This window comes from Nomascus leucogenys, chromosome 9, assembly GCF_006542625.1.
Source record: "Nomascus leucogenys isolate Asia chromosome 9, Asia_NLE_v1, whole genome shotgun sequence".
NCBI classification, from domain to species: Eukaryota; Metazoa; Chordata; class Mammalia; order Primates; family Hylobatidae; genus Nomascus; species Nomascus leucogenys.
The window spans coordinates 88,149,693-88,174,836 of NC_044389.1; the positions used below are offsets into that span (position 1 = coordinate 88,149,693).

Here is a 25,144-nt window from a genome sequence, read left to right on the forward strand (position 1 = left end):
GGATTCTTAGTTAATGCCACTTTTTGCACAGACTCACTAAAAACATAGTCTCATTTTATATACCAGCCCCTATATTTTAGAACTTTTACTTTCTCTTCCATCAAACAGTTGAAATATAGTGAGGTATAGTGACCTAAAAATGTTCATTGTTACCACATCAGCAGCTGTATCTCCTTCATTCCTGCTTTATAACTCAAATGCCCACTTCCAGCTCTGTCTCTTACCACCTTATGTGCTACTCACACCTTCCCCTCTTCCTACCAACCCCGCACCCTGTACAAATATGCACAGATATGGAGAGGGGAGAACTTTTAGTGTTCATGCTTTCAGCCAAAACCACATCATTGCTGGCCTTCACCTACTAGATTAAAAGTTTACATATTTTAGGAAACTGTATGATTTTGGAAGAAACATTAGGACCCAAGAAACTTTATTTGCATAACATTCAAAACATCTCACCTTTCTTTCACGAGGCTATGCCAATAAAGTAGAAAATAAATTGGGAAAACAGCCCAGGTGCAGTGGCTAATGCCTGTAAACCCAGCACTTTGGGAGGCCAAGGCAGGCAGATCACTTGAGAACAGAATTCAAGACCAGCCTGACCAACACAGTGAAACCCTGTCTCTACTAAAAATACAAAAATTAGCCGGGTGTGGTGACACACACCTGTAATCTCAACTACTCAGGAGGCTGAGACACGAGAATTGATTGAGACCAGGAGGCAGAGGTTGCAGTGAGCTGAGATTGTGCCATTGCATTCCCACTCCAGCCCAGGTGAGAGAGTGATACTCTGTCTCAAGAAAAGAGAGAGAGAGAGAGGAGAGAAGAAAGAGAGAGGACAAGAAAAGAAAGGAAAAGGAAAGAAAAGAAAAAAGAACTTGGGAAAACAAAAACTAGACCCCTGTTTCTAATCCCTCCTTGAGTGATGCTAGTTAAACCAAACAATGAAAGGATGTATGGAAAAAATCAAGGGTGGTGAAGAGATAGGTTGCCCATGGTCTCCTGGCTAAAAAAGAATGTAAAATTTCTACAGTAGGCACAGGGCACACAGAGTCTTTCAGAAAGCAGAAACTCCCCAGTACACCAGTCATGACCTTTATCTACTCTTTCTCCAACACCCCCAAAAGCTGCTTGGCCTTTTGAAGGCCTCAGAACTTTGTGCCAAAGTATTTTGAGACTCACTTTGGAAGTGTTTTTCTCTACGGTTCAATTTAGACGGGAACATTTACTGAGTACCTACCATGTGCCTTGCCCTTTCAGAACTTGATTTTGACCAAAGAGAACATACACACAAATAATTCCAATAAAATATGGTGAGAATTATCAGTACAAGAGAACTGAATCTTATCTGAGATTGCGATTGCCTTGACATTACCATTATATAAAATGAATCTTAATTTACAAACACCATGAGGACAAAATGCACACTGTTTCTTCAAGTCATGTAATTCTAAATTATCCTTCTCTCCTTTCATTGATGCCTGTTAGTTTGTGAGGAGTTAAAGTTATTAATTGAAACCATTTTATTAGTTTCTCACCTATTGTCATGAAATTTTATAGTGAGCATTAAAATGGTTTTTTTTAAAGCATACAAGTTGAGACAAAGATATCCCTTTTAAAAAACCAACATTGCCACACTCATTTCACTTATTAAAAATGGAGGCTTCAAATTTAATATACAGAATACTAAAGGAACAAATGATGAATCTGAGTTTAACCTGTTTGCTAAGCTGACAGGTGAGATTATGTACACACTTAGAAACAACAGCTGTTCTGAATGAACAGTTGTCGTGGGATCATTGCTTCATTTCGACTCTGCATAATCACTCACTTTTGGCTACATGCAGATTTAAGAGTACTGTGCAAAATCATCAACTCTGCTTTTAAAGCCTTCATTTCTTTTTCATTAATGCACTCTTTTCTAAGATTGTTAAGCAGAAGTAATAATCAGGTCCTTACCTCAGGCCGTCTTTACAGTTTGTCTTAAAGCAGAAAGGGATACACTTCCTGCAGCCTTTTGGAGTGAGAGAAAGAGGTCAGGCTTCTCTCCTCTAAAAGGATTAAGTGAAGGGAAGAGTCAGGAAAAGCCAAGAACTAGCTACCACCCTGCTGGATATCCCAGAAAACTACAGAAGCCACACAGTGATCTGCATTGCTTCCTTTTCCTCTGATAGAATGAAAAGCCACTTAGCAGGCCAGGCGCGGTACCTCATGCATGTAATCCCAGCACTTTGGGAGGCCAAGGCGGGCAGATCACAAGGTCAGGAGTTCGAAACCCGCCTGGCCAACATGGTGAAACCCTGTCTCTACTAAAAAAAATTAATAAATACAAAAATTAGCCAGCATGGTGGCGTGTGCCTGTAGTGCCAGCTACTCAGGAGGCTGGGGCAGGAGTATTGCTTGAACCCAGGAGGCGGAGGTTGCAGTGAGCCGTGATTGCGCTACTGCACTAGAGCCTGGGCAACAGAGCAAAACTCCGTCTCAAAAGAAAGAAAGAAAAGAAAAGCCACTTAGCAAGACTGCCTGGAACCACATTCCAGAGTTTCAAATACATTTTATAAAAGAAAAATATAAGTGAATTTTTGGTCTTTTAATTTAACACATTATAATAGCAAAATGTAAACATATTTTTATATTTCAGCTAAAAGCAACTGGGCAAAATGACCCTGAGAATTTTCTGTGCATCTATTCTTAAGAACTACATCTGGGCCAGCTGGGCATGGTGGCTCACACCTGTTAATCACAGGACTTTGGCAGGCTGAGGCGGGCGGATCACCTGAGGCCAGGAGTTCGAGACCAGCCTGGCCAACATAGTGAAACCCCGTTTCTACTGAAAAAAAAAAAATACAAAAAATTAGCCAGATGTGGTGGCATGTGCCTGTAGTCCCAACTACATGGAGGCTGAGGCATGAGAATCACTGGGAGTCTGGGAGACCAAGGTTGCAGTGAGCCGAGATCGCGCCACTGCACTCCAGCCTGGGCGACGGCGAGACTGTCCAAAACAAAACAAAAAAAATAACAGTGTACTTGAAGGGAAGAAATATATTAAGTACCATCTTCTGAAAGTTTACTTTTTTCAAAAATACTATTTATGCAGTACTTTATTCAATTAAACAATGTTGAACTCCAGAAAAATGAGGTAGTTTTTTTGGTGGTTGTTTTTATAACTTTGAAACAGAAGATAAAAATAAACCCACATTCTATTGCTTTTTCTTTTAGGAACACATGATTCTGTGCAGATTTGCAGACCAGACAGCTGTCCAGCTCCCACCCCAACGAAGGCTCATAGGTATGTGTTTTCACAGAGCAGCTGTTGAGTGTATTATGCACAGTGTGACTGGGAATGATTGGACCAAGTCTATATGGGAAAAATTTAGCAACATGAAGTCTGTTTTTCAATGAGAAACTAAATTATGTTCTTCCCAAAAAAACTTAATTCATATTGAAAAGGGTATTGTAACTATAACATTTTATCCTATTTTGGTTAACTTTAATACTTTTAAATGTATTTTGAATGTTTGTACATTGAGTAGGATTTTTACATTAAACCTCTTACTGTTATGAACAAACTGCAAGATCTATCAAAAGCCATAAAAGAAAATAATAAAGATTAAAGTCAACTATATATACTAAAATTGATGCATTATAAAATGTATACATGGGGATGATAATGTTTGCTTTCTCAGGAAAAAGGATACTTGTGTATTATTTATCATAGACCAATTTGTTTGACAATATTAAATATTACCTAAATTGGAAGACCACAGAAACATTTCAAGTTTAATAAGTAATTGATTTATTGAAGACTTCACTTTAGAAAAAGATATCACATTTAAAAGAATAATAGCAGTTAATAGTTATACATTTAAGCACTGAGCTAAATGCTCTCGACTGTTATCTCGGTAAATTCTTACAAATATACATATGGGGTAGGTACTATTATTTACATTTTAATGATAAGAAAACTGAGACAAAAGCTTGCCTGGGGTCCTTCATCTGGTAGATGATGGAGCTATACTATGAACCCAAATTATTTGATTCTGGACATGAAGTTCTTGTCCACCTTAGTTACTGCTTCCCAGCATACTGGTGTCATGTCAGGGTTTACGATAAGTGGGTTCAGTCAAAACTAATCTTAAAATTATTCAGAGAAGCCCAACATTGGACACCATCATATTTTTTCTCTAAATTTACAATGTAGCCCCTTTTCCTCCATGATATACTAGAAAACAGATTGTTGTTTCTTTGGCTGAGCACCAGATGAAGCTGTTAACTTACATTCAGAGACCAAGTTGTATGCAAAATCCTTATCTTTAATCTCTAAAATCAAAGGCAGCATAGCAAGATGCTCACACTTGGAGACCTGAGACCTGAGACTTAAGGAGTAAGTGATTCCTTCTCTTTCTCACTCTCTGCAGCATAAACATTTGGAAAGAACTCATCCTCTCCTGCCTGCAACCTTTTTCTCTTTCAATGCCTTTCCTTCTTGCTCCTCCTTTTCCCATCTCCAACACTTTGAATTAATCAAATACACATTTGATGAGACTCCACTCACTAGACCCATATCTTAGTCTGTTTTGCACTGCTATAACACAATACCGTAGACTGGGTAATTCATAATGAACAAATTTTTATTTGGCTCACATTTCTGGAGACCAGGAAGTCCAAGATTAAGGGGCTGGCATCTGGTGAGGGTCTTCTTCCTGCATCATAACATGATGAAAGGCATCACATGGCAAGAGAGAGAGCAAGAGAAAGCTGAACTTGTCCTTTTATAAGGAACCCACACTCTAGATAATGAACCCACTACCATGATAATGGTATTAATTCATTCACTTCACCCTCTTGGCCTAATCACCTCACATTAGGCCCCACTTCTAACACTGTTGCATTGCAGATTCAGTTTCCAACACATGCTTTCTGGAGGACACATTCAAATGATAGCAATCCAGTGAAGACATAACTAGTATAGTGGATGGATGGGTACATGGTAGATGTGTGTTTTAGGTATCAAACTAAAGGGGAGTAGCTGGCAGGGAAGTTGCTAGAGTGGCGGGGGCGGGGGCGGGGCATTTGGCAATGGGAAGAACAGGGGGAATCACATTGAGAGAAAGCTGTCACGTCTACATCTCTGCTTTACACAGGCCATTCTTGTGTTCTGCGAACATTTTTAGGAAACTCCCCAGGCCCACAAAGGTAGACTACCAGCAGCTAAATTTCAGTTGTAGAGACACTTCAACATGTGAAAACATGAAATTCTTCTACATAATGGAAAAGGAAAAATTAACTGGACTGGGATCAAAGCCAAGGGTAAATGAGCTGCAATGTAAACCCTGGGTGGGTACTTAAGGAATGTAGAGCATCCCATTCTGACAGAGAATGTTTCATTTTAAACTAAAAAGTAGATGGGAGAAACATTTACAGATGTCTTAAAGAAAAGACAATATTTTAAGGGAAAAAAAAAAGAATGTCAGCCATAAGGCTGTTAATGAAGAAGGGATGATTTTGCCTAAATGGAATTCTAGACATCTCTTTTTATATCATTTCTAACACAGTTTATTCTTTGTGGGATGGGCCCTTTTAAGGAAAATGTACAAAATAAACATTTTAAATGTGAGTCTCTCATTGCTAGTTCTTACCTACTGATTTCACCTTCCACTGTTTTTTTCTGTGAGGATTCTGTTGTTCATAGAACTTTTCTATTTTGGTGATCTGTCTTCACTTCTGAAGTTGTTTTAGTTTATCAGTTTCCACTGTCATTCAATGTTTAGGCATTATTATAATTGTTTAGGAAAAATATAATGAAGTTCTGCATAGTCAGTGATCTTTTTCCAGGAGGATGAAGAAGCTTATATATTGAATTTAGAGCAATTGAAAGTATAAAAGTAAATCATGGCTTTGAATATATTCAGCCCCAAATCATTTTTCCCAAGCTACCTTTAAAGTTTGTGTTTGCCAAAGGAAAACAAATTAACTGCTTTTCTTGCCAGTCAGGTTTCCTCTTTTGTCTTCCAAAGATTGTAAATGAAATACGATACCACTATTTTATAGAGGTACAGGAGCTCAGAAAATTAAGAGTATACTACACTCAACATTATATTTCCACCTGAAATAAAAGGCATGTAATTGAGAATTTTCTCAAATATTTTTCATTTCTCACTTCTTCATAGCCCTAAAAAACTTCAGCTGGAAAAGCTAATGTCTTTCAGACACCACTTAATCAGCATGTTATTTTAAATATTCTTAAAGACAAATTTTTTTTCCACAACATTACAGATAATGTAGCTTTATAGGGAAAGCAGAGAACAGGTCTTTAAATGTATTTTTAACCAAAGTAGGAAATACAGTCTGAGGCTCTAATTTGAGATTTGCTTATAAACACATCTGAAAAGGTTAACATTCTTTAAATTATTAGCAGAGGCAAATATATGAAGTGCCATGTTTTTGTCACCATCGTCTTTCCACATTGATCAAGAATTAAATTGAAAGAAACTAAACAAAACTTAGGGGTACAAAGAATGCTCCATAGTACTTGCAGATTTTGTCACTATATAGATTCCCTTAAACAAACTGAAATTGTCCTGCTAGTGAAAGGGTGTCTCATGATACCATTTGACTGTATTTCAGGAAAACAGTGCATGTGCTTGGTGGATATGGATCGAGCAAGAGCTGCAGAAGAATGTGGATACTCCGTTCAAGTGATATCCATGGAGCCAGAGAGCTGCTCTCCCAAAAATAACATGATTGTGGGAGTCCCCATTTAAAATGAGACATTCACATTTGATATTTTGCCATCTGTCTTCACGTTGGATGCCCAGTGGCATTCAGGAGGTTCTTGGCATAACTAGGAAACAGCATTAGCCATCTTGAACCTATTGTGCTCAGGAAGGAAAGCAACAGGGAAATCTTGGAAGTAAAGGCTCCCTGCAAAGCATCACAAATGCTCTTACAACGTGTGATTAAAGGACTGCTGGTTTTCATAGTGAGTATCCCCTGAACTCTCAGCTGCCAAAAGAATAATACTAGTGGAGGTTCCATCACAGGAATAACAATTTCCTTCTTACTTCACAAGCTCCTCTGATCTTGCCAATGTGATGTTTAATTCAAAACAGCACACTTAACAGCCTTTATTTTATACTAATTTAGATATTCACATGGGGACTGAAAGTAGACTCAGTGGAGTTTTTTGTTTTTTATATTTTTAACAATTGTACTTTTTCTATCACTTTAAAAAAATCTAGTCAGGTAATTATAGTACAGTTATTTTTAAGCTGGGGTTAGTTGAACTTGTATAGCATTTAATATACTCCTTTTAAATATATTTCTGCCAGGCATGGTGGTTCATGCCTATAATCCCAGCACGTTGAGAGGCCAAGGTGGGAGGATCATTTGAGCTCAGGATATCGAGACCAGCCTGCGCTACAGAAAATCCAAAAAATGAGGTGGGAGGATCACTTGAGCCCAGGAAGTCAAGGCTGCAGTGAGCCTTGATAGTGCCACTGCACTCCTGCCTGGATGACAAAGCAAGACCCAGACTCAAATCAATGAATGAATTAATAAACAAATAAATAAACAAATAAATTGCCCATAAATTACCAAATGAGATCATCACTGGTTCAAATTATTAAATAATTGCCATAAATTTCCTATTATGGGAATGTGTAATTTGGACATACATTTTAACAATAAGTACATTGATTAATACATTTAAGTTTATAAGTAATTATTGAGGATCCAGTATTTTCAAAACCTTGGCCTAGATTCTTTTCAATTCAAAGATGAGTTGCAAAAGACAATGTTTTGCCTATAGAAGTAAATCATCTAGAAGAAAAACATTAAAGAATTAGTTAAGCTTTTTTTTTTTGAGACAGAGTTTCACTCTTGTTGCCCAGGCTACAGTTCAATGGCTCGATCTTGGCTCACCACAACCTCTGCATTCTCCTGCCTCAGCCTCCCAAGTAGCTAGGATTATAGGCACTTGCCACCATGCCTGGCTAATTTTGTTTGTAATTTTAGTAGAGATGGGGTTTCTCCATGTTGGCCAGGCTGGTCTTGAACTCCTGACCCTCAGGTGATCTACCTGCCTCGGCCTCCCACAGTGCTGAGATTACAGGCATAAGCCACCTCACCTGGCCAAGTTCTTTATGGAATACTACAGTGTGTTGTCACAGGATTTGTTATTCAGATGTCAATCATTTTTATTGATATATTTCTGGGTAAAACTTATTAGTGGTGTGAGGAGTGCAGAATATGGAAACTTACCTAAATTCTTTTTCTGCCAGCCAACATTTTAAAAGACAAATGATGCATCCTTTCTCAGTGCTGCTAATTCTTTAACTTTTACATGTCCCAATTTATTCCATTTGAGATTTATTTTAATGTTTTCAACCCCTGTACAACATGTATCATGAGGAGAAAGCACTATCGTTGATCATCACTATGGATTACAATATAGGAGTATTTTACAGAGCAGTGTGGGTGGGGGTGGGAGACATATTGGAATCGTGTTTTCTGGGATAAAATTTTTAAAAAGAATTAATCATTAGCCCTGAGTATTTTAGTCATTTGTGCCTATAGATAACAACATGCTCTTTTATTCTGGACTTTCTTCTTTTAATTGAGGTTTAATTTATATACAATACAATAACAGATTTTTAAGTATTCATTTGAGATGTTTTGACAACTGTATATACACATGCAACCATCACTGAAATCAGATATAGAATATTCCCATTAAATATTGTCAGGTAAACACATTGAGAATATTTTTTCCAGTCTGTGGCTTACCTACTTATTTTCATAATGAATGTTTTAATTGTGATGAAGATTTAATTTACCCTTTTACTTTAATGATTAATATGTTCTGTGTCCTTTCTAATAAATTTTACCAACTCTGAGGTTATAAGATTTCTCCTAAGATTTTTTTTGTAGAAACTTTATGGTCCTAGCTTATTACATTTAGGTCTATGATCGATCTCAAATCAAACTCACATATAAAGGTAGGTAGGTTTTGAGGAATATATAGTTGTTTCAGCATCATTAAATAAAAATCCCTTCCTCTCTTCACTGAACTGCCTTGGCATCTCAGTTGAAAATCAGTTGATCTATATGTATGGTTCTATTTCTGAATTCTCTAGTCTTTTCCATTAATCTGTTTGTTTTGATTGCTGTAGCTTTATAGTAAATCTGGAAATCAGGTAGTTTGTCTCCCAATTTTATTTTTCATTCTCTAGATTATTTTGGCTGTCTGGATCCATTGTATCCCCAGATAAATCGTAGAATTGACTTATCAATTTCTTTTTAAAATTTTACCAAAAAAGCTTGCTGGGATTTTTGGTATTGCCTGTTCTCTTTAGATCAATTTGAGGAAAATGAATGTCTTAACAAGATTGAATCTTATAATCTATGAAGATATCTTTGCATGTGTTTAGGTCTCCTTTAATTACTCAGAAACATTTTGTAATTTTCTGTATAGAAGATTTGTTTTATTTTTTTGATGTTATTACCCTGAGCTTTTTACATGGTGTTCCCTGTACTTAGAATAACCTCCTTTTACCCCTCCCACTAGCTTAATAATGTCATTCATCCTTCTGCTCTGAGACTTGACCTCCCTGGAATTAGGTATCTGTTATAAAATGTCTACCATCCAGGGTAGTCTTCTCAGTCCTCCCGAGGTGACTCAAGGTACACCCCCCCACCACCACCACCAAAAACAAAAAGCCTATCTGATGAGTATGGAGAACAAAAATAGAAAGGGGAGCCAGGCGTGGTAGCTCACGCCTGTAATCTCAGCGCTATGGGATGCCAAGGCAGGTGGATCACTTGAGGTCAGGAGTTTGAGACTAGCCCGACCAACGTGGTGAAACCCTGTCTCTACTAAAAATACAAAAATAAGCCTGGCGGTGGTTGCATATGCCTATAATCCCAGCTACTAGGGAGGCTAAGGCAGAAGAATCGCTTGAGCCTGGGAGGCGGAGGTTGTGGTGAGCTGAGATTGTGCCACTGCACTCCAATCTGGGTGACAGAGTGAGACCCTGTCTCAAAAAAAGAAAAATAGGAAGGGGACCCCATTGCTCTCCCACCCTTGTTCTTGGCATGGCATTCTCCAGCTGTGATATCTGCAGCTAGTAAGAGATATGGGTATTGTGATTGCTCTTCGGGCATTATTTTTCTATGTAAATCCTTGCCAATGCTTCTTCCCAGCCAGGGCAAATAAAAAGAGTTGGATGCAGGGAGCAGGAAGATTGTTGCAATGATAAAAGCCCAACAAGTGACCTGATCTTACCCTCACCTTTGTCCATCAAATGCAAGGCTACTGCTCACTGATCTATCTCTCCCAAGGTTGTAATAATATTAGAAACCACAGCTCATCTTTCATTGACTTTTTAGCCTGACTCAGAAACAGGAGTATAATTATTAATGGCTAAACTACTTTATCTTATCTTGGGAGAAAAATTTCAGTCATATTAGATATCAAAACATTTTCAGGGCACACATGCAAGATAATATGTAAATAACACCAGTTAGACATTTAGTTTCATTCTATAGATTTTGGCTACAGGAATTGCCCATTCCATGGTTCAAGAAAATTGCTATTAATAGAGCTTTCACATACTGAAACCTGTTTTTCTACTGACTTTCGTAATGAAATTAGAGATGTTTCTGTAAAGTTATATAATGAAATTATAATAAAATGATAAATTATAATTTTTTAAAAGAATACAAAAGTAGTTTGGAGTTTTTAATACATTTTTTTCTTTGTGAGACAGGGTCTCACTCTGTTACCCAGGTGAACATGGCTCACTGCAGCCTCCACCTCCCTGAGCTCAAGTGATCCTCCTACCTCAGCCTCCAGAGTAGCAGGGACTACAGGCACATGCCACCACGTCCAGCTAATTTTTGTATTTTTTTGTAGAGATGATGTTTCATCATGTTGCCCAGGCTGGTTTCAAACACCTGGGCTCAACCAATCCGCCCACCTCAGCCTCTCAGTGTGCTGGGATTACAGGTATGAGCCACCGTAACTGGCCAAATACACATTTTTAATTACAAAGAAATACATATTTGTTGTAGAAAAGATGTGGCTAAACAAAAAGAAGAAAATTCTTAAATTCACGGTGTTAATACTTTGTTGTATGCCTCCTAGACTTTTTTTTTTATAGACACATTTGTTTTTATTCATTTTTCATTTTATAGAGATAGGGGTCTCACCATGTTGCCCACACTGATCTTGAACTCCTGGGCTCAGGCAGTCCTCCCACCTTGGCCTCCCAAAGTGCTAGGATTACAGGCATTAGCCACCTCACCTGGCCCACCCAGATTTATTTAACAAACATTCATACAGTACTTAATATTTGCTAGGCACTATTCTAAACCCTTTACAAATAACTCATTTAGTCTTTTAAGTCATTTTTTCCTTGTAGTGACCCTATGAGCTAGATACCATTAGTAATCCTATTTTAAAGGAGCTGAGGCTAAGTTTACACAATAAATGCAGACCTGGATTTGAACTCAGCCAGTAATTGGTAGAACTAATATTCAAATTCAGGCTCTTTAGCCATCCTATCAGGATTGGCTGGGATAAACTATGATAACAAAATCTCTGTGTCTTTACCCAAGAAGGATGTATTTTTCATTCATACCACGTATCTGTCCAAATTGCTATGACTACTTCACATTACCATCATAACCATGACTTAGCCTGACTGGTTAGCCTCTACTGGGAACATAGCTGGTCTCCTGGCAAGGGAAAAATTGGCATGGCAAACTACCAGCTAGTTATTGAAGATTCAGCTCAGATGTGATACACATTACTTCCCTTATTTTGTTGTCTAAAGTGAGTTATATAGTGCCTCCTGACATTAATAGGGTGGGAATATATAGCTTTATATAATAATATAACATGCCACCCACAATGTAGTTGAAGGAAGAAAGGGAAGGAGAGATGAGGGGAAAAGACAAAAGTAAAAGACCATCGTATATTCCAGTTTGGAAATAGAGTTCTTACATGCCATTGACTTGGTGTAGGGCATTCTCTCTAATCCATCAAAGAGAAGGAAGGCATGTGCTATAGGCATTTCCAGCTATGGTTTTCCCTACCTTATCAGCAGAAGATATGTTCCAAGATCTCTAATAGATGCCTGAATCCTTGAATGGTACTGAACCCTATATATACTGTGTTTCAGTCTGATAACCAAGATGGCTACTAAGTGGCATGGTTAGCTTATGTAGTGTGGATACACTGGACAAAGGGGTGATTCAAGTCCTGGGCTGGACGGAATGGGACAGCACAAGATTTCATCACTCAGAAGCATGAAATTTGAAACTTATGAATTATTTATTTCTGGAATTTTCCAATTAATATTTTCAAACCACAGGTAACTGAAATGGTGGAAAGTGAAACCATGATTGAGAGGGAATTAATTATATTGTTTTGTGAACTTTCACACTTACCTTTAGAAGGTTGGAGAAACATTAAATGGAGTTTCAAATTTGCAAAGTCCATTTCTGACTCATGTATTAAAGTATTTGACCTATAGTACCAAATATTCCGTTAAGAAGGTACAAGTTTACACTCCTACGAGGAATATATGAGTGTTTATTTCCCTAAACCCTTCATCGATACAGGCATATCTCTTTAAATATTGGCCAATTTAGTGGGCAAAGAATGCTATCTTGTATAAAAGTATATGATTGCCTACTTTTTCATGTTTTTGCACAATTTATAATCTGAGTTTTCTAGGCAATTATTAATTAATTTATTTAATCAACACATTTATTGAACTTTGAGCCTAGGCATTGCATTTATGTTTCTTACTCATTTTTTATGTGGTACTTTCATCTTTCACATAAATTAATAAAAGTTTACGTGTGGATTAAAGACTTTTTATTACATTATCTTTTTCTGAGTTGGCCTTTATGGAGGAAGGTGTTGTTTTGTTTTAGTTTGCTATTGTAAAGTTTAAAATATATGTCACTTTCTTGTGGTTTCTCAAAAAATTCCCCCCAATTAAAAAATATCTATATTTTTGAAATTCTAATTCTTTAATAGTTTTAGTTGTTACATTTAAGTCTTTAAACTACCAATAATTTCTTCTGGTTGGTAGTTTGAGGTGGAAATCTAATATTCCTTTTGATGTTAGTTACTTTTCAAAATACCATTGTAAAAAAGCCAGATTTGTATCAGATTGATTTGAAGTGCCTTTATTATATATTAAGTACACCAGGGACTTTCTTCACTTGCATTCTGTTCTTTTATTATTATTATTATTTTAATACTGTAAGTTCTAGGATACATGTGCAGAACGTGCAGGTTACATAGGTATACATGTGCCATGATGGTTTTCTGCACCTATCAACCTATCATCTACATTAGGTATTTTTCCTAATGCTATCCCTCCCCTCGCCCCCAACTGCCAAACAGGCCCTGGTGTGTGATGCTCCCCTCTCATGTCCATGTGTTCTCATTGTTCAACTTCCACTTATGAGTGAGAACATGCAGTGTTTGGTTTTCTGTTCCTGTGTTAGTTTGCTGAGAATGATGGTCTCCAGCTTCATCCATGTCCCTGCAAAGGACATGAACTCATTCTTTTTTATGGCTGCATCGTATTCCATGGTGTATATATGTCCAATTTCTTTATCCAGTCTATCATTGATGGACTTTTGGGTTGGTTCCAAGTCTTTGCTATTGTGAATAGTGCTGCAGTAAACATACATGTGCATGTGTCTTTGTAGCAGAATGATTTATAATCCTTTGGGTATATACCCAGTAATGGGATTGCTGGGTCAAATTGTATTTCTGGTTCTAGATTCTTGAGTAATTTGTGGTCCACAATGGTTGAACTAATTTACAATCCCAAGAACAGTGTAAAAGTGTTCCTGTTTCTCCACATCCTCTCCAGCATCTGTTGTTTCCTGACATTTTAATGATCACCATTCTAACTGGCAAGAGATGGTATCTCATTGTGGTTTTGATTTGCATTTCTCTAATGACCAGTGATGATCAGCTTTTTTTCCATATGTGTGTTGGCCACATAAATGTCTTCTTTTGAGAAGTGTCTGTTCATATTGTTTGCCCACTTTTTGATGAGGTTGTTTATTTTTTTCTTGTAACTTTGTTTAAGTTCCTTGTAGATTCTGCCTATTAGCCCTTTGTCAGATGGATAGATTGCAAAAATTTTCTCCAATTCTATAGGTTCCCTGTTCACTCTGACAATAGTATCTTTTGCTGTACAGAAGCTCTTTAGTTTATTTAGATCCCATTTGTCAATTTTGGCTTTTGTTGCCATTGGTGTTGCTATTTTAGTCATGAAGTCTTTGCCCATGCCTGTGTCGTAAATGGTATTGCCTAGGTTTTCTTCTAGGGTTTTTATGGTTTTAGGTCTTACATTTAAATCTTTAATCCATCTTGAGTTAATTTTTGTATAAGATGTAAGGAAGGGGTCCAGTTTCAGTTTTCTGTATACGGCTAGCCAGTTTTCCCAACAACATTTATTAAATAGGGAATTATTTTCCCATTGCTTGCTTTCGTTAGGTTTGTCAAAGATAAGATGGTTGTAGATGTGTGATGTTATGTCTGAGGCCTCTATTCTGTTCCATTGGTCTATATATCTGTTTTGATACCAGTACCGTGCTGTTTTGGCTACTGTAGGCTTGTAGTATATTTTGAAGTCAGGTAGCGTGATACCTCCAGCTTTGTTCTTTTTGCTTAGGATTGTCTTGGCTATATAGGCTCTTTTTTGGTTCCATATGAAATTTAAAGTGGTTTTTTCTAATTCTGTGAAGAAAGTCAATGGTAGCTTGATGTTGATAGCACTGAATCTATAAATTACTTTGGGCAGTATGGCCATTTTCACGATATTGATTCTTCCTATCCATGAGCATGGAATGTTTTTCCATTTGTTTGTGTCTTCTCTTATTTACTTGAGCAGTGGTTTGTAGTTCTCCTTGAAGAGGTCCTTCACATCCCTTGTAAGTTGGATTCCTAGGTATTTTATTCTCTTAGTAGCAATTGTGAGTGGGTATTGACTCGTGATTTGGTTCTCTGTCCATTATTGGTGTATAGGAATGCTTGTGATTTCTGCACATTGATTTTGTATCCTACTACTTTGCTGAAGTTGCTTATCTGCTTAAGGAGTTTTGGGGCTGAGATGATGGGATTTTCTAAATATACAATGATGTCATCTGCAAATAGAGACAATTTGACTTCCTCTCTTCCTATTTGAATACATTTCTTTCTCTTGCCTGATTGCCCTGGCCAGAACTTCCAATATTATGTTGAATAGGAGTGGCAAGAGAGGACATCCTTGTCTTGTTCCAGTTTTCGAAGGGAATGCTTCCAGCTTTTGCCTATTCAGTATTATATTGGCTGTGGGTTTGTCATAAATACCTCTTACTGTTTTGATATATGTTCCATCAATACCTAGTTTATTGAGTGTCCTTAGCCTGAAGGGGTGTTGTTTTATTGAAGGGCTTTTCTGCATCTATTGAGATAATCATGTGGTTTTTGTCATTGGTTCTGTTTATGTGATGGATTACATTTATTAATTTGTGTATGTTGGACCAGCCTTGCATCCCAGGGATAGAGCCGACTTAATCATGGTGGGTAAGCTAAATTTTTAATGTGGTGCTGGAATCGGTGTGCCAGTATTTTATTGAGGATTTTCATATCAATGTTCATCGAGGATATTGGCCTGAAATATTCTTTTTTTGTTGTGTCTCTGCCAGGCTCTGGTATCAGGATTATGCTGGCCTCATAAAATAAGTTATGGAGGAGTCCCTCTTTTTCTATTGTTGGAATAGTTTCAGAAGGAATGGTACCAGCTCCTCTTTGTACCTTTGGTAGAATTCAGCTGTGAATCTGCCTGGACCTGGGCTTTTTTTGGTTGGTAGGCTATTAATTACTGCCTCAATTTCAGAACTTATTACTGGTCTATTCAAGGATTCAACTTCTTCCTGGTTTAGTCTGGGGAGGGTGTATGTGTTCAGGAATTTATCCATTTCTTGTAGATTTTCCAGTTTATTTGCATAGAGGTGTTTATAGTATTCTCTGATGGTAGTTTGTATTTCTGTGGGATCAGTGGTGATATCCTCTTTATCATTTTTTATTGTGTCTATTTGATTCTTCTCTCTTTTCTTCTTTATTCGTCTGGCTAGCAGTCTATCTATTTTGTTAATCTTTTTAAAAAACCAGCTCCTGGATTCATTGATTTTTTTGAAGGGTTTTTTGTGTCTCTATTTCCTTCAGTTCTGCTCTGATCTTAGTTATTTCTTGTCTTCTGCTAGCTTTTGAACGTGTTTGCTCTTGCATCTCTAATTCTTTTAATTGTGATGTTAGGGTGTCGATTTTAGATCTTTCCCACTTTCTCTTGTGGGCATTTAGTGCTATAAATTTCCCTCTACACACTGCTTTAGCTGTTTCCCAGAGATTCTAGTACATTGTGTCTTTGTTCTCAGTGGTTTCAAAGAACTTATTTATTTCAGCCTTAATTTTATTATGTACCCAGTAGTCATACAGGAGCAGTTTGTTCAGTTTCCATGTAGTTGTGCTATTTTGAGTGAGTTTCTTAATCCTGAGTTCTAATTTGATTGCGCTGTGGTCTGAGAGACTATTTGTTATGATTTCTATTCCTTTACATTTGCTGAGAAGCATTTTCCTTCCAATTACATGATCAATTTTAGAATAAGTGCTATGTGTTGTTGAGAAGAATGTATATTCTGTTGATTTGGGGTGGAGGGTTCTGTAGATGTCTATTAGTTCCACTTGGTCCAGAGCTGAGTTAAAGCCCTGAATATCCTTGTTAATTTTCTGTCTCATTGATCTGGCTAATATTGATAGCAGAGTGTTAAAGTCTCCAACTATTATTGTGGGAGTCTAATATAGTGTGTCTCCCACTATTATTATGGGAGTCTCAGTCTCTTTGTAGGTCTCTAAGAACTTGCTTTATGAATCTGGGGTGCATCTATATTGGGTGCATATATGTTTAGGATAGTTAGCTCTTCCTTTTGCATTGATTCCTTTACCGTTATGTAATACCCTTCTTTGTCTTTTTTAATTTTTATCGGTTTAAAGTCTGTTTATCAGAGACGAGGATTGCACCCCAGGCTTTTTTTTTTTTTTTTTTTTTTGCTTTCCATTTCCTTGGTAAATATACCTCCATCCCTTTATTTTGAGCCTATGTGTGTCTTTGCATGTGAGATGGGTCTCCTGAATACAGCATACCAGTGGTTCTTGACTCTTTATCCAATTTGCCAGTCTGTGACTTTTAATTGGGGCATTTAGCCCATTTACATTTAAGGTTAATACTGGTTTTTTTGTTTGTTTCTTTTGTTTTATTTTTTGAGACAGATTCTCACTCTGTCATAAAGCTGGAGTGCAGTGGTACAATCTCAACTCCCTCTGCTTCCCAGGTTCAAGCAATTCTCCTGCCTCAGCCTCCCGAGAAGCTGGGACTACAGGCACGTGCCACCATGCCCAGCTAATTTTTTTGTATTTTTAGTAGAGATGGGGTTTCACCATGTTGGCCGGGATGATCTCAGTTTCTTGACCTCATGATCCACCTGCCTCAGCCTCCCAAAGTGCTGGGATTACAGGCGTGAGCCACCGCTCCTGGCCAAAGGTTAATATTGTTATGTGAGAATTTGATCCTGTCATCATGATGCTAGCTGGTTAGTTTGCACATTAATTGATGCAGTTTCTTCATTGTCAGTGGTCTTTATATTTTAGTATGTTTTTGCAGTGGCTAGTACCAGTTTTCCTTTCCATATTTAGTGCTTCCTTCAGGCGCTCTTTTAAGGTAGGCCTGGTGGTGATAAAATACCTCAGCAATTGCTTGTCTGTAAAGGATTTTATTTCTCCTTATGAAGCTTAGTTTGGCTGGACATGAAATTCTGGATTGAAAATTCTTTTATTTAAGAATGTTGAATGTTGGCCCCCACTCTCTTCTGGCTTGTAGGGTTTCTGCAGAGAGATCAGCTGTTAGTCTGATGGGCTTCCCTTTGTAGGTGACCCAACCTTTATCTCTGGCTGCCCTTAACATTTTTCCCTTTGTTTCAACCTTCATGAATCTGATGATTATGTATCTTGGGGTTGCTCTTCTTGAGGAGTATCTTAGTGGTGTTCTCTGTATTTCTTGAGTTTGAAGGTTGGCCTGTCTTGCTAAGTTGAGGAAGTTCTCTGGGATAATATCCTGAAGTGTGTTTTCCAACTTGGTTCCATTCTCCCCCTTACTTTCAGGTACACCAGTCAAATGGAGGTTTGGTCTTTTCACATAGTCCCATATGTCTTAGAGGGTTTGTTCATTCCTTTCATTCTTTTTTCTCTAATCTTGTCTTCACATTTTATTTCATTAAGTTGATCTTAAATCTCTGATATCCTTTCTTCTTCTTGATCGATTCAGCTATTGATACTTTTGTATGCTTCACGAAGTTCTTGTGCTGTGTTTTTCAGCTCCATCAGGTCATTTATGTTCTTCTCTAAACTGGTAATTCTAGTTAGCAATTCCTCTAACGTTTTTTCAAGGTTCTTAGCTTCCTTGCATCTGACTAGAACATGCTTCATTAGCTCAGAAGAGTTCATTATTACCCACCTTCTGAAGCCTACTTCTGTTAATTCATCAAACTCATCCCCTGTCCAGTTTTGTTCCCTTGCTGGGAGGAGTTGTGATCCTTTGGAGGAGAAGAGGCATGCTGGTTTTTCCTCATCTTCATGGATTTATCTACCTTTGGTCTTTGATGCTGAGGACCTTTGGATGGGGTTTTTGTGTGGGTGTCCTTTTTGTTGATGTTGATGTTACTGCTTTCTGTTTGTTAGTTTTACTTCTAACTGTTAGGACCATCTGCTGGAGTTTGCTGGAGGTCCTCTCCAGACCCTGTTTGCCTGGGTATCACCAGTGGAGGCTACAGAACAGCAAAGATTGCTCCCTGCTCCTTCCTCTGGAAGCTTCCTCCCAGAGGGGCACCCGCCAGATGCCAGCTGAAGCTCTCCTGTATAAGGTGTCTGTTGACCCCTGCTGGGAAGTGTCTCCTAGTGAGGAGGCACAAGGGTCGGTGACCCACTTGAGGAGTCAGTCTGTCCCTTAGCAGAGCTCAAGCACTGTGCTGGGAGATCTGCTGCTGTCTTCAGAGCCAGCAGGCAGGAACATTTAAGTCTGATGAAGCTATGCCCACAGCTGCCCCTTCCCCCAAGTGCTCTGTCCCAGGGAGATAGGAGTTTTATCTATAAGCCCCTGACTAGAGCTTCTCTCTTTCTTTCAGAGATGCCCTCCCCAGAGAGGAGGAATCTAGAGAAGCAGTCTGGCTACAGTGGCTTTGCTGCACTGTGGTGGGCTCTGCTCAGTCTAACCTTCCCTGAGGCTTTGTTTACATTGTGAGGGGAAAACCACATACTCAGGCCTCAGTAATGATGGACGCCCCTCCCCCATCCAAGCTTGAGTGTTCCAGGTCAACTTCAGACTGCTGTGCTGGCAGCGAGAATTTCCAGCCAGTGGATCTTAGCTTGCTTGGCTCTGTGGGGATGGGACCCACTGAGCAAGACCACTCAGCTCCCTGGCTTCTGTCCCCTTTCCAGGGGAGTGAATGGTTCTGTCTTGCTGGGGTTCTAGGTGCCACTGGGGTATGAAAAAAAAACTGCAGCTAGCTCGGTGTCTGCCCAAACGGCCACCCAGTTTTGTGCTTGAAACCCAGAGCACTGGTGGTATAGGCACCTGAGGGAATCTCCTGGTGTGTGGGTTGCAAAAACCATGGGAAAATCATCATATCTGGGCTGGAATGCACCGTCCCTCACAGCACAGTCCCTCACAGCTTCCCTTAACAAGGGGAGTTCCCCAACCCCTTGTGCTTCCTGGGTGAGGCGACATCCCACCCTGCTTTTGCTCGCCCTCCATGGGCTGCACCTACCATCTAACCAGTCCCAGTGAGATGAACGGGTACCTCAGCTGGAAATGCAGAAATTACCTGCCTTCTGCATTGATCTCGCTGGGAGCTGCAGACTGGAGCTGTATGTATTCAGCCATCTTGCTGGTGTTTCCCACAGTCTGTTCTTATACCAGAACCACACTCACTCAATTATTGCAGCTTTCTATTAAATTTTTACATCCAGCAGGCTGTTTTATGTTTGGTAATCATGTTAAGGGTTTTTGAACTGAGATACATAGAAGGTATGAGCTCTCCTGAAATTGTACCAAGTTTTTCAAAAATACAGATGTATGGATTTTCCTGAAGAGATGGGCCATAATTTTAATTAGATTCCTAAAAGGATCCATGAGCCAAAACATTAAATATCACTAACCTAAAGGAAGCAAAAACATTATAATATAATTCAATGTTCTGCACTAAGAACTTAGCCAAATATTAAAATATTTTCTACCAATATTTACACAAAAAGTTACTTGCTTTTCTAAAACTCCTTTTTCATAGCACTATAGGAAAGCAAGGTTTTGTTCATTTGCTTTCGGTTTTTTGTTTGTTTGCTTGCTTTTAGACATAGTTTATCTGATCTCAATAACAACAGTATAAAATCAAACAAGAAAACAAAATTCAGCAGCAAACAGAAGAGTATATTTAGTGGATGACTCATCTAAAAAGTCTCGAAAATTTCCAGTGAGTCAGATATTGTGTTAGTTGCTATCACATACAAGAAGAAGCCTTTCCGTCCAACAAAAGTGTTCTCTCCCAGTTACTCTCTATTTCCTCACAATACATTTGTGTATATATTTATTTTGTCTTCCTCACTAGAATGTAAGCTCCAAGCAGTCCATTTTATCGACCATTATACTCTCAGTACTTAATTCGGTGTCAGGTACATGGTAGGAATTCAATAAATACAGAATGAGTAATATATTTTAATCTCTTTCACGTGGGGAATTCTGTTGCTTTGGTTTGTATTGTTTTATTTTGTTTAATGTCCTTAAAATAGACTGAGCAAATCAAATGCTAAAGAACATAAAGGAGTAACAGTTACTGCCTTATGTCATCTGAATAGTTTTTATAAAGAGGATGCTGGTCAATTATATTCCCTGTCCATGAAGAAAAAAGCAAAAGGGCTTTTTTGAGTGAGTTTATGCCGAAGTGAAGAGAGAAGTTTCTCAAAAAATGTTAGTTTGATATTTACCATCATAAATCTGGCCCAGCATAGAGCACGGCTCAAACTAGGTGCTTAATAAATATCTGTTGAATGAGTGATACTGAATGACCATCAAGGGAATAAGACAGTGAAATGTGCAGTCTGTAGGGCATGCCACTTCTCTGTCACTAGTACATCTTTAATAAGAAAAGGGAGGTTAAGGTGATTCCAAGATGGCCGAATAGGAACAGCTCCAGTCTACAGCTCCCAGCCTGAGTGATGCAGAAGACAAATGATCTCTGCATTTCCAACTGAGGTACCAGGTTCATCTCACTGGTGATTGTCAGACAGTGGGTGCAGGACAGTGGGTGCAGCACACCAAGTGTGAGCCGAAGCAGGGCGAGGCATCGCCTCACCCGGGAAGTGCAAGGGGTCAGGGAATTTCCTTTCCTAGACAAGGAAACGGATGACAGACTGCACCTGGAAAATCGGGACACTCCCACCCTAATAATGCGCTTTTCCAACGGTCTTAGCAAATGGCACACCAGGAGATTATATCCCGCGCCTGGCTCAGACAGTCCTACGCCCACGGAGCCTCGCTCATTGCTAGCACAGCAGTCTGAGGTCAAACTGCAAGGTGGCAGCGAGGCTGGGGGAGGGGTGCCTGCCATTGCTGAGGCTTGCGTAGGTAAACAAAGAGTCCTGGGAGCTTGAACTGGGTGAAGCCCACCGCAGCTCAAGGACACCTGCCTGCCTCTATAGACTCCACCTCTGGGGGCAGGGCATAGCCAAACAAAATGCAGCAGAAACCTCTGCAGACTTAAATATCCCTGTCTGACAGCTTTGAAGAGAGTAGTGGTTCTCCCAGCATGCAGCTTGAGATCTGAGAACGGACAGACTGCCTCCTCAAGTGGGTCCCTGAACCCCAAGTAGCCTAACTGGGAGACACTCCCCAGTAGGGGCAGACATCTCACACGGCCGGGTACCCCTCTGAGACAAAACTTCCAGAGGAACGATCAGGCAGCAACAGTTGCTGTTCACCAATATTCACTGTTCTGCAGCCTCCGCTGCTGATACCCAGGCAAACAGGGTCTGGAGTGGACCTCCAGCAAACTCCAACAGACCTGCAGCTGAGGGCCCTGACTGTTAGAAGGAAAACTAACAAACAGCAAGAAAATCCACACCAAAACCCCATCTGTACATCACCATCATCAAAGACCAAAGGTAGATAAAACCACAAAGATGGGGAAAAAACAGAGCAGAAAAACTGAAAATTCTAAAAATCAGAGCGCCTCTCCTCCTCCAAAGGAACACAGCCCCTCACTAGCAACGGAACAAAACTGGAAGGAAAATGACTTTGACGAGTTGAGAGAACAAGGTGTCAGACGACCAAACTTCTCTGAGCTAAAGGAGGAAGTTCGAACCCATGGCAAAGAAATTAAAAACCTTGAAAAAAGATTAGACGAATGGCTAACTAGAATAACCAATGCAGAGAAGTCCTTAAAGGACCTGATGGAGCTGAAAACCATGGCACGAGAACTACATGATGAAAGCACAAGCTTCAGTAGCTGATTTGATCAACTAGAAGAAAGGGTATCAGTGATTGAAGATCAAATGAACGAAATGAAGCGAGAAGAGAAGTTTAGAGAAAAAAGAATGAAAAGAAACAAACAAAGCCTCCAAGAAATATGAGACTATGTGAAAAGACCAAATCTACATCTGATTGGTGTACCTGAAAGTGACAGGGAGAATGGAACCAAGTTGGAAAACACTCTGCAGGATATTATCCAGGAGAACTTCCCCAATCTAGCAAGGCAGGCCAACATTCAAACTCAGGAAATACAGAGAACACCACAAAGATACTCCTCGAGAAGAGCAACTCCAAGACACATAACTGTCAGATTCACCAAAGTTGAAATGAAGGAAAAAATGTTAAAGGCAGCCAGAGAGAAAGGTCGGGGTACCCACAAAGGGAAGCCCATCAGACTAACAGCTGAACTCTTGGCAGAAATTCTACAAGCCAGAAGAGAGTGGGGGCCAATATTCAACATTCTTTTTTTTTTTTTTTTTTTTTTTTTTCTGAGACAGAGTCTCCTCTGTCGCCCAGGCTGGAGTGCAGTGGCGCAATCTCGGCTCACTGCAAGCTCCGCCTCCCGGGTTCACGCCATTCTCCTGCCTCAGCCTCTCCGAGTAGCTGGGACTACAGGCGCCCGCCACCACGCCCGGCTAATTTTTTGTATTTTTAGTAGAGACGGGGTTATACTGTGGTCTCGATCTCCTGACCTCGTGATCCGCCCACCTCGGCCTCCCAAAGTGCTGGGATTACAAGTGTGAGCCACCGCGCCCGGCTCAACATTGTTAAAGAAAAGAATTTTCAACCCAGAATTTCATATCCAGCCAAACCAAGCTTCATAAGTGAAGGAGAAATAAAATACTTTACAGACAAGCAAATGCTGAGAGATTTTGTCACTACCAGGCCTGCCCTACAAGAGCTCCTGAAGGAAGCACTAAACGTGGAAAGAAGGAACAACCGGTACCAGTAACTACAAAAACATGCCAAATTGTAAAGATGCTAGGAAGAAACCGCATCAGTCAATGAGCAAAATAACCAGCTAACATCATAATGACAGGATCAAATTCACACATAACAATATTAACCTTAATGTAAATGGGCTAAATGCTCCAATTAAAAGACACAGACTGGCAAATTGGATCAAGAGTCAAGACCCATCAGTGTGCTGTATTCAGGAAACCCATCTCACATGCAGAGACATGCATAGGCTGAAAATAAAGGGATGGAGGAAGATCTACCAAGCAAATGGAAAACAAAAAAAGGGAGGGGTTGCAATCCTAGTCTCTGATAAAATAGACTTTAAACCAACAAAGATCAAAAGAGACAAAGAAGGCCATTATATAATGGTAAAGGGATCAATTCAACAAGAAGAGCTAACTATCCTAAATATATATGCACCAAATACAGGAGCACCCAGATTCATAAAGCAAGTCCTTAGAGACCTACAAAGAGACTTAGACTCCCCCACAATAATAATTGGAGACTTTAACACCCCACTGTCAACAGTAGACAGATCAACGAAACAGAAAGTTAACAAGCATATCCAGGAACTCAGCTCTGCACCAAGCAGACCTAATAGACATCTACAGAACTCTGCACCCCAAATCAACAGAATATACATTCTTCTCAGCACCACACCACACTTATTCCAAAATTGACCATATAGTTGGAAGTAAAGTACTCCTCAGGAAATGTAGAAGAACAGAAATTATAACAAACTGTCTCAAACCACAGTGCAATCAAACTAGAACTCAGGATTAAGAAACTCACTCAAAACCACTCAACTACATGGAAACTGAACAACCTGCTCCTGAATGACTACTGGGTACGTAACGAAATGAAGGCAGAAATAAAGATGTTCTTTGAAACCAATGAGAACAAAGACACAACATCCCAGAATCTCTGGGACACATTTAAAGCGGTGTGTAGAGGGAAATTTATAGCACTAAATGCCCATAAGAGAGGGCAGGAAAGATCTAAAACTGACACCCTAACACCGCAATTAAAAGAAGTAGAGAAGCAAGAGCAAACACATTCAAAAGCTAGCAGAAGGCAAGAAATAACTAAGATCAGAGCAGAACTGAAGGAAATAGAGACACAAAAAACCCTTCAAAAAATCAATGAACCCAGGAGCTGGTTTTTTTGAAAAGGTCAACAAAATTGAAAGGCCGCTAGCAAGACTAATAAAGAAGAAAAGAGAGAAGAATCAAATAGATGCAATAAAAAATGAAAAAGGGGATATCACCACTGATCCCACAGAAATACAATCTACCATCAGAGAATACTACAAACACCTCTACGCAAATAAACTAGGAAATCTAGAAGAAATGGATAAATTCCTTGACAAATACACCCTCCCAAGACTTAACCAGGAAGAAGTTGAATCTCTGAATAGACGAATAATAACAGGCTCTGAAATTGAGGCAATAATTAATAGCTTACCAACCAAAAAAAGTCCAGGACCAGATGGATTCACAGCCGAATTCTATCAGAGGTACAAGGAGGAGCTG

At 39.2% G+C, this 25,144-nt stretch overlaps 1 protein-coding gene across 1 annotated transcript in view; it reads left to right on the forward strand.

Annotated features, from left to right (window-relative positions):
• GSTCD (glutathione S-transferase C-terminal domain containing) overlaps positions 1-7,362 on the forward strand; it is a 136,732-nt gene extending 129,370 nt beyond the window's left edge. The window contains exons 11-12 of the mRNA XM_030819187.1: positions 3,220-3,289; positions 6,628-7,362. Of these exons, the coding sequence (XP_030675047.1) occupies positions 3,220-3,289; positions 6,628-6,764 (207 nt within the window). The 3' untranslated portion in view covers positions 6,765-7,362. The remainder of the gene's footprint in view (positions 1-3,219; positions 3,290-6,627) is intronic.
• Positions 7,363-25,144: the final 17,782 nt, after the last annotated feature.